Source organism: Artemia sp. Qi Xiang Cuo, chromosome 18, assembly GCF_049724085.1.
Source record: "Artemia sp. Qi Xiang Cuo chromosome 18, ASM4972408v1, whole genome shotgun sequence".
Classification (NCBI taxonomy): domain Eukaryota; kingdom Metazoa; phylum Arthropoda; class Branchiopoda; order Anostraca; family Artemiidae; genus Artemia; species Artemia sp. Qi Xiang Cuo.
The window spans coordinates 33,309,686-33,320,515 of NC_142811.1; the positions used below are offsets into that span (position 1 = coordinate 33,309,686).

At 35.3% G+C, this 10,830-nt stretch overlaps 1 protein-coding gene across 1 annotated transcript; it reads left to right on the forward strand.

Annotated features, from left to right (window-relative positions):
- The first annotated feature begins 1,518 nt into the window (after positions 1–1,518).
- Positions 1,519–6,932, forward strand: LOC148941421 (uncharacterized). Its single transcript, XM_089103999.1, has 2 exons — positions 1,519–3,211; positions 6,066–6,932. The coding sequence occupies exons 1-2, from the start codon at positions 2,815–2,817 to the stop codon at positions 6,407–6,409; spliced, it is 741 nt and encodes a 246-aa protein (XP_088960125.1). The 5' UTR covers positions 1,519–2,814; the 3' UTR covers positions 6,410–6,932.
- The last annotated feature ends 3,898 nt before the right edge of the window (positions 6,933–10,830 follow it).

A 10,830-nucleotide genomic window follows, 5' to 3' on the forward strand; every position in this document is an offset into this window, starting at 1 on the left:
CGCTAAAACTAACCCGTGCCATGATATATGTGACTTGGCTGTACAAGTTCAGATCACGGGTAGCCCTGACCCATTTGTTTTGTTGCCAGTTTATAAGGGAACCAGACAAGAATCAGTCGCTTTCCTGATCTGTTTTATAACGCGGTAATATAAATCTGTTATGTAGATTGCAGTATTATGCCTAGCCGCACTTGTCGTCTGCACTTGAGATGCATATGCAACAATAGGACTAGTTTTCAATGGGAGCAAATCGAAAGTCCTCTTGTTTAATTGGAGTAGATGCTTGGATATTTGTGTTACACTCGCGGATGCGACCATCGCACCCAGTGCTTCGTTGACTTACCTAGGTTTGCCTGTAGACAGATCCATCCGTGCAGTCAGCTGCTTTTGGGAGCATTGTTGAAAATAAATTTCGATTTAACCGTCTAATTCTTGCAAGACTGTTTATCGCTATTGATTTGCCACATATATTGTTTGTCGCGCCGTTTTGGAAAATTGTTACTCGCATAGATATCATGAAAATTAGATCGTGGTATTACTGTTTTTTTTTAATATCTCCTTCAGCTCCCACCCTGAACCCGAAATTCGTTTGCGTCCAATCGTTTTAATGTAGGCCCAAACTGATCCATGTAGGCCTACTGCCTTTTCAACAAGTATTCTGGACTTCAATGATAAGCTTTCATAAACACGAATGGAACCATATCTTGCAGCAATAAGATAGTGACCAAATTATAAAGTAAATGTATCTGTTCATGTTCGCTGTCTTAGAAGTCTTTTTATTCTGGTTTCTTTTGTATGTTTGCTTGTCTTGTATTTTGTGAGGTGCTTAGTTGTTGTATTTCGTGTTTTATTATTTCGTTGTCTTTTATTGCTCCGTCTTCCTTTTTTTTGTATGACAGGTTTTGTAAATAAAAAACAGGTTTTGTAAATAAATAAATAAATAGAAAGCTACATTAAACCAAAGACAAGCAGGAATAAAGTCAAATATTAATTCAAGCTAAAAACTAATATAAATAAATATTAATAAACAAATTAAATCTAGAATGAACAGAAAGTGCAATAAATAATCAAGTCAAATTCACAAAGAACAAAAACTACCACAAACAGAAGCAGGGCAAACGCTCCCCAAGCCTTCTAATTACAAGAATAGCATTTGCTCTTTACTGAAAATATTTCTTTATTTCGAGCTCTGTGTTTTGATTTCCATGGAAATATCATTGTCTTGATGCTAATGAGTCGTATAATGACATTACCATGGGACATTACCAATAACAAGTGAGTTTAAACAATTAAAAATATAGAAGAACGGGTATGATACTTTAAACCAAGACAGTAGACAAAAAAAAAATATATATTATGTTACTAATAAAGGAAGAATCCAAATTTTTCCACTTCACATCCGGAAACCATTATCAACGAGAAAAAAATATATAAAAAAATATATAATATACGCCAATAAAGCTTATATTATAACAACACAAACACTATAGTATAACAACACAAACACTATATATGCTATTATGAAATAACAACAAAAACACTATACAAAAAGAACGAAGAAAGCACTACTCAGATTTAAAAAGCAATCCAAAAACACGTCACAACGCGCAACACTGGGATGTCTTCCATTGTAAACGTAGCCTATATGTCTCAATTAATCTTCTGAATGGGACTATTTAAATCAAAATCCAAGCTCACGTAACAAAGTTGTTTCTGTTGTGTTTTTTTATCGTTTAGATTTGTCCCGCATTAATACTTCATTTTTCTATTATTATATTTTAATTGTAACTGAAAAGGCTTGAAATAGACTGACCCTATTAACTAGATGACGGTTGTCTTTTTGTGGTATTTACTGGATGGATAAGACCTAATATCAAATTTAGTTGCCATATGGTACGCGGTATAATTAATTCTAGCTGTGACGTAATAAAGCATCCTTTCAGTCTAATTCTTCGGTAATTTTATACTATAAAAAAAGGAATAAAAAGAGCTACAAATAGATTTTTTTTTTTTTAGTCAAGTCATTATTTATTTGCAGAATAGAGCAAGAGCAGGTAAGTAATAAAAGGAACTGGCTCCTTGAGTGATCCAAATTATAAATTGCTATCCTGTGATAGAATCAAAGTCAATATAAGTAAAAAAGATAGGATTAAAGTTAAAGAGGTAAAAGACAGAATTTTAATTTGAATAAAAAAGCAAATTTACTTTAAAAGCAACAACGATAGTTTCTCATATGTTAGCTCCTTTCGTGTTTTTTCCCTTTGTATAACGTTTATTAGGTTTTCACTATCTTTTTTATGTTATTTTCTTGTAGCTTATGTGGCAGCTTCTTTAATCAAGCTTTATTCCTTGCTTTCCCTTTTTTCCTGTTGATGAATGTTCCTGGACGGGAAGCCGAAAGATTTGGTCATTGATTAGAATTTATAAATTTTCTTCTTTCTTATAAATTTCAATGCCTTTGTTAAAAATGTTACCTCTGTTTATATTTGATTTGATTTTAAACACACGTGTAGACGCTGCGTGTGTATGTTTTCTCTCATATTGTGTTTATGGTACTTCAAATGTTGTCATTTGTTATAGATTTACTCATGTGTGTCGATACCGCTGGGAGTGCACAACTTCTCCAGCATTTATCCTTTCTTCGACTGGTTGAAGACTACACCTCCAAATCCTTACACGTCTACAACAATCAGTCCAGTGCAGTTTATACCCTCAAATGTATATTTGACTAAAAGAGGAAAGAAAAAAGTTAAAAGAGTTAAAAGTAAACATAGAAAAATTAGTCATAGCAGCTTCAGTGGTGCAGCGTCAAATATGCTGCTGAATCCTCTGTCTCCTCATGTTAGTACTGCAAAGCCTGAAGAAAATTCCCCAACGATGATGACAGCACCTACAGTTGAAAATGTTAAAAGTTTCAATAGTTCTACTTGTAATACAACGTACAACACATTAGAAGGTTATGTTCAACAGTTGATTCCAGATGAGGTTTTAGAATCGCTTACGGAAGTAGTCTTAACAGCAACAACAACAGAACGCTCATTTATGCATAGGATGGAAAGTCGTTTTCCAGCAAAACCACGAAATGGCTATGGTGGTGGATATAACAATCAAAGCTATGGAACCCATTATCTATCCGATTTAGCAGTCTTGTTTCTAGCCCTTATTCCGATTGCTTTGGTACTTGGAGCTGCGGCAGCCTTTGCTTTAAACGGTAAGGATTTATTTTCTTTTATTTTAATTTTAAACCACACTTAAACTCTAACCTTAAATCCAATGCAAATATTTGTTGTCTAAATTGGTGAAGCTTTTACAAGCCTCACAAGCCCATTTGGTAGTGGTCCTAAATTATGTGATTTACCAAATATTCAGTGATAGGTTTTAGAAGAATTGGCAGACGTCAATGGTCTTGGACGCTTGGTCGTCAATGATCGCTATCCTTTTACTTCATAAATTAAAATGACTTATAATTATTAGTGGAATGTAGAATGAGTTCAGTAAGTTTTTTTTTAAGATATTGGAATTGACTTAGTGAAGAATGAAATATCTACCTTTTAGGCTATTATTATTATTATTATTATTATTATTATTATTATTATCTATTATTATTATTTTTATTATTATTATTATTATTATTATTATTATTATTATTACTATTATTATTATTATTATTATTATTAGTATTATTATTGTTTTTAATGGAAATAAGAGGTAATGTGCAAAGGGTAGTCGTTAAAATTTGCGAGGGGGGTCATTCTGTTGTAAATTGGAAGTCCTATTGTCCCTTCAAATATTAAAAAACGGCTCTCCGACTGTACTTTTTTCCCCGCAAAAAACGGCTCTCCTACTTCCCGGGCCCCCGCAAGATAGGATCTGAAAAGGGGCCAAAATTTCTTGAAATTTCTATCTTTAAGCCCTTGGTACAATGCAATCCCAATGCACAAGAAGAAAAATAGTGATATTCCAAACAATGGGGCCAGAAAAAGGGCCGAGAAAAGTTGTTTTTCCGAACAACTTGAACCTTGCCTTGGTAAACTGTTGCACTGAGGGAGCCTTAATAATCATAATTTTTAATTTTTTTTTGGTGGAGGGGGGGGCCTAGACTCTCAAAAAATAGGTTCTAAGAAAAAGCCGTCTGCTGAATGATTGCTATTATGAGCTAAGAAGCTGTTGATGAAGTTACTTTTAGACCAGCCAATTAATTAAATCAATCTCCGACGCTCAAACAAAGCAGTGTTGGTTGTCAGAGTTGTTGCATAGGGCCTACTTGCTAAAATTTAAGTTTTACCCACGTCGAAAAAATCTAACACAGTTTCATATTTGTATTCTTTATATTCTATTCCTATTCTTTAGAAATAAAACTTTATTTTCTCAGTTATCACAGCATTGTCCGTCCATGTAAGTCGATTATTAGAAGTTTGTCTCTCAGAACTATTTCCCAGGAATTTTCATAGTAATGAGTTTTGCTGAGATGGAGCAGTTAGAAACTGTACAGTTAGAGTCTGCACTCCGTTTTTGTTTTTTTACGGAAATTTCATGAATATTATTTTATGCCAAACATGACCTAAAACTAACCAAAGAACTAAATTTACCATTGTTATTTTTATCATATATTTTAATTCTTTAATTAGTAGCAGAGCAACTGTTTATTAGCCCTGCTCAGTCTTATGGTGAAACATTTTGACGACCTGTCTAGGCCAAATTATTAAGACACCTAGCTAGTTTTGATCAGGTTTTGGGCTCAATTCTCTCTAAGTGCAGATTATTAATAGTGGATTTCTGCTGTTATTCTCAAAAGATGTAGTTTTTGTCTCGCATGAATACGCTGAAGTAGCATATTGCTAAAACAGCAGTCGAATTAACAAAGCGATTTTCATTTGTGCATGATTAGAAATGTTGAATTATGTGCTTTTGGGAACCAAAAGATGAATCCCAAAGCTAAATATAGAAAACACTTCCACCCGAGTGGAATATGAACAATTATCTGTTTTAAAGGGAAGTAAGTTCAAACTGATTTTGGGATGGAGGTTCAACTGTAAGAAAGGGTAATATTCACCGTTATGTGATTCAAAGACCGTTAAATGATTCAAAGGTATGGAGGCTATACAAAAGGAGTTCCATATACATTCAATTAGGGAAGAGGGGAACTTTTATATTTTCAGATTTTATTTAACAGGAAACCTATTAATTTATGAGTAAATTATGTTCCGCTCAACGAATTCCTTGCCCAAGACACTGACGGTTAAGAAAGGCTCCTTTGATGTATTTTCTCACGTACGACATTTTCTAAATAAAATTTCCCTTCCATTTGGTAAATATGTGTCACAAGTTTTGCATTGCAGCTTTTTTATACTGGTTTTCAAACTTTTTTCCAGCATCGTATAGCACCAAGCTCCTATGCAAGAATGAGTGTTGAAGGTGGCATAGCATTTTTTTGGAGAGGGGAACGAAGAATATAGGGAAGTCATAAGAAGTTTTTTTTATCAAGGAATATAGTACCGCATTTTTTATTCGAATAGTAAAGAAAAAAAGAAAAAAAAGACACATTCGGAAAGTACAAAAAATGAGACAGAATTTGGAAACAGAGAATACAAATTAATTCTAAAAATTAATATTTTTTAAATGAAAAGCAAAAATAATACCTAGACCCATTTTAGAAGTAGAACACTCAATTTTTTTTTACCAAAATCGCAAGTGAGAAAGGGGACTGGGCGTTTTGACATCTTGGGCCCGGGCGTTCGCCTTTTTACAAAAGGAAGAACGAGCACCTAATTTTCTTTTTAATTTCATGAAATTTTAATATATATAATTCAGTAAAATCTGAGAGTAGGAAGAGTAGCTATATAATACTACAAAATTCATGAAGAATTCCACCTATGAAACTTACATAATTTTGGAGGGACGTCTTTCACTTCCTAGCACTGGCTAGCTACTATCAAAGCTTCTACTTTTAGTTGCGATGCAAAATTATCATTATTACTTTTAAATTCTATTTAAATTTAATATATGTTTGCAATAACAGACTCGAGTGCAAAAAGCTCTAACTGTACATCTACTCTCTATTTCAGGATCTCAAACAAGCTCTGGAAGTTCGGGTGGCTCGGGCGGTGGTGGAGGTGGGCAGCAGCAGCAGCAACAGCAACAGCAACAAACTGTTTTTAACTTTCCGTTTGTTTTGAACAACTCAGTATTCCCATTCTTAGCAAATGGTTTTCCAATAACTGCGGACGGGTTCACAAATGTGTTTCCGGGCGGGCTGACGAATGTGTTTCCGGGCGGATTGACGAATATTCTTCCGACTGGGTTTACAAATAACTTTGGAGGAGCTGTTGTAGTGAATGTCCCTGTTCCAGCTGCTAGGTCACTCGACTCACAAAGTGTATTTGAAAGATCCCACGACGGTGGTACTTAAAATTGTGGAAAAAAAATCATAAAAGAAAGTTGTGTATTGACAGATCCAAAGACAAATCAAGTTTACGCTTTATACGAAAATATGCGGAAAGTATACAGCCTTATTTGCAAAATTTTCCTTTGAAGTGGAGCTCCAACGTAATTTTCAGATGTTTGCTCCTACCAGAGAGGTAAAGGCAAGGGTACGTAAACATAACATGGTGGCTATGCAACCCATGTTCCACAAGACTAACTTTATGGAGTTGATATTTGAGTTTACGTGCATATTGAATTTCGAATGCTCTGACGTTAAAGATGGTACAACAGCGTGGGTGTAATTTACGTCATATTACCTTAAATCGCACTTGCCAGCAATAAGGACAAGTCCTATGAACACCGGTGAACATATATGATGAACGTACAATAATTTTTTACATATTGGGTTCTTACTGGCATGGCGAAAGCGCAATTTATCGAGCAAACTCAGTTAATTTGCGAGTAAATTCAAGTTTATTGTTATATTAATCATGTATTAAAAATTTACTTATATTCTAATTTGACAGTTTAAAACTTAACCGCTCTAGCTTCTACTGCAAAAATCGTTCCATTATTCTAGTCTTTTTCGTTTTGATTGCCATTATTTAACTAAAATAGCAAGTTTAGATCGATATCAAAACTTAAATTAACAAATATTACCACAAATGTGAAAGTCTTGTCGTCACATTAGCTTTTGCTCTCGCTGAGCACTGTACAGAGTTTAACATCCATGGTCTCTAAAACGCCGTCCACCATCCTTGCTAATGCTGCTACCTAGGTAAGTGAAGCTTTCCAAGTGATTGATCTACTCTTGTCCAACATCACCTCTTCACCTTCACTTATTCCCAGTCTGTAAATCAATTTTGAACCTATTCTTCCGCCCTGGCCTCTCAAAAGCTCCAAAATTAATTTACTTTGCCAACATTTTCATCTAGGATGCTCAAATCATCAGCATTATCTAAATCTAGAAGAATTTTAGTTCCCCATTCCATGGTATCCTGTAACCTTTGCTGTGTTCCTTAAGACAAATTCCATCAGAATAGTCTATATAAATGGCGATAGAACACAACCCTGCTTAACTCCTGATTCTATGTGAAACCCGACACCATTCTCATTTCCTACCTCAACCGCAGTAATGTCACTCTCGCACACAGTGCCAATCACTTTAAAGTATTTATTTGATATTAATAAAAAAATAATTTGCACAAAATAAGTTTTTCAAAAAAAGTAAAGAACTCCATTAAATCAAAAATTAACAAAAATAGAATCAAATAATCTACCAAACATGCAACTACCACAAATCAGTATCAATAAATAAGTGAAACCCAAAACAAACAGATATTAAAATAAGTCAAACTCAAAACGAGTAGAAATTAATCTGAGTAGGGTTCTAAACCCTATACTTTCTAAAAGCCAGAATATAATTTGTATTTTCCTGAAAAAAATCCAAATGAATTTAATGAAAAAAATATCCTTTGTCAGTTTAATATACATATGCTGATATTTATTCCTTAAGATCTTAATAAATTTTTTATTTCTTAAAGTTATAAAAGTGAAAACATTTAAAAGAATTTGTTTCAGTAAAGTACAAATTATGTTCTGGCTTTTAGAAAGCATAAGGTTTAGAACCCTATTCAGATTAATTTCTGCTCGTTTTGAGTTTGGCTTATTTTAATTTCTGTTTGTTTTGGGTTTCATCTATTTATTGATACTGATTTGTGGAAGTTGTATGCTTGGTAGATTATTTGATTCTATTTTTTATCACTTTTGGTTTAATGAAGCTCTTTACTTTTTTTTGAAAACTTTTGTTGGGTAAAAAGTTTTTTTAATTAAATTCTGTTCGTTTTATATTGACGCAATCTTTTTCAGGGAGAAATACTGAACTATTTCTAAAGTTAAATAACCAGCCCTTCCATATAAACCTTTAATACCCCTTGGGAATAACTTACAATCCTTCCCCCTAATCTATGGGGTTTGTTTTTCAACCCCAAATGCCTTGTTATGTGATATTTAGACTATTTTGAATAGAATGGATATCTAAAAATTTCTATTAGATACATTTCGCGACAATACGACGTTTGTGTAGGGTTGAGGGGGTAGCTGCACTCTGATCACTTTTACTCTTAAAGAGAGCACTAGAGCGTCTGATTACCAATCCAATGAGCCCCCTCCGAAGTCAATATGACCACACTTTCTATAAAAACCCTATATGTCCACAGGGCATAACTTACAACCCTTGCCCTTAGGGCTGAGGGGACTTGTTATCCTCAAAGGCATAATTTCCAGACCTTTCTGATAGGCTTAACGAAATGGCTATATCAAAATTTTGATTGGAATTGTTTGGGGAAATGATCTGGGTGGGGGGCATTTGCCCTCAGATCACTTTCGACTCACAAAAAAGGCACTAGTCTCTCAATTTCCAATCGAATAAGCCCTTTCTGAAGCTTCTACGACAAAACTTTCTATAAAATCCTTATATGCCCCAAGATCAGAACTAACGACCCTTTTCCTGAGGGCTATGGGGAGAGGGTTGTCATCCTCAAAGACATAATTTCCAGACCTTTAAACTACGTTGAACAAAATGGCCATATCAAAACATTGATCGTAAATGTTGGGGGAAAGGATAGGCGTGGGGGGGGGCGATTCTCCCTCCGATTACTTTTGACTATTAAAAAGGGCAATTGCCCTCTCAATTTCCAATCAAAAGCGCACTTTTTGAAGTTTTTACGAAAAAGTTTCTATGAAAACATTATATGCCCCCAGGGCACAACTTACAGCCATAGTCCTGAGGGCTATGAGGGGGTTGCCACACTCAAACACATAATTTCCAGACCCTTCTACTATGTTTAACAAAATGGCTAAATCAAAATGTTGATCGGAAATGTTTGGGGTAATGATGGGCGTGGAGGGGGCATTCACCCTCCAATCACTTTTGACTATTAATAAGGGCACTAGGCCTCTCAATTCCCAATGGAATAAGTCCATTTTGAAGTTTCTATGACAACGTTGGCGAAGACATAATTTCCAGACCTTTCTACTACGTTGAACAAAAGGGCTATCTCAAAATTATGATTGAATGTGTTAGAGGAAATGGTGGGCATGAGATGGGGGTTACTTGCCCTCCAATCACTTTCTAATATTAAAAAGGGCACTAACCCTTTCAATTTCCAATCGAATGAGACCTTTTTGAAGTTTCTACCAGAACGCTTTCTACAAAATCAAAATTATATCTCAAAGTTTTGATTGGATGTGTTTGGAGAAATGGTGGTCGTCAGAGGGGGGCTAGCTGCTCTCCAATCACTTTTGACTATTAAAAAGGGTACTAGCCCTTTCAATTTCCAATCAAGTGAGCTTTTTTTGAAGTTTCGACGACAACGCTTTCAATAAAAACTTATATACCCCCAGGGCATAACTTAAAACCCTTGCCTTGAGGGCTCTGAGGGGGTTATCATCCTCAAAGACATAATTGCCAGAATTTTTAACTACGTTGAACAAAATAGATATCTCAAAATTTTTATTGCATGTGTTTGGGGAAATGGTGGGTGGGAGAGGGGGGTTAGTTGCCCTCCCATTACTTTCTACTATTAAAAAGGGCACTAGCCCTTTCAATTTCCAATCGAGTGAGCCCTTTTTGAATTTTTTACGACAGCACTTTCTATAAAAACCTTTTATACCCCCAGGGCATAATTTATAACCCTTACCCTGAGGGCTGTAGGGGAAGTGTCATCCTCAAAATCCTAATTTCCAGAACGTTCATCTTCGTTGAAAAAAATGGCTATCTCAAAATTTTGATTGGATGTGTCTGGGGAAATGGTGGGTGTGAAATGTAGGGGGGGGGGGGTAGTTGCCCTGCGATCACTTCCGAATTTTATAAAGGCACCAGCCCTTTCAATTTCCAATTGAGTGAGCCCTTTTTGAAGTTTCTATGACAGGTCTTTCTATAAAAACCTTATATGCCCCCAGGGCATAACTTACAACCCTTACCCTGAGGGCTATGGGGGGGGGGGGGTTGTCATCCTCAAAGACATAATTTCCAGAAATTTCAACTATGTTGAACAAAATGGCTATCTCAAAATTTGGATTGAACGTGTTTGAGGAAATGGTGTGCATGAAAGGGGGTTTAGTTGCCCTCCTATCACTTTCAACTATTAAGAAGAGCTCTAGCCCTTTGAATTTCCAATCGAATGAGCCCTTTTTGAAGTTTCTACGACAAAGATTTCTATAAAAACCTTATATGCCCCCAGGGCATAACCTAGAACCCTTGCCCTGAGGGCTGTGGGGAGTGTCCTCCTCAAAAACATAATTTCCATCTGGAAATCAGCTACGTTGAACAAAATGGCTATCTCCAAATTTTGACTGGATGTGTTTGGGGAAATGGTGGGCGTAGAAGGGGTGTTAGTTGCCTTC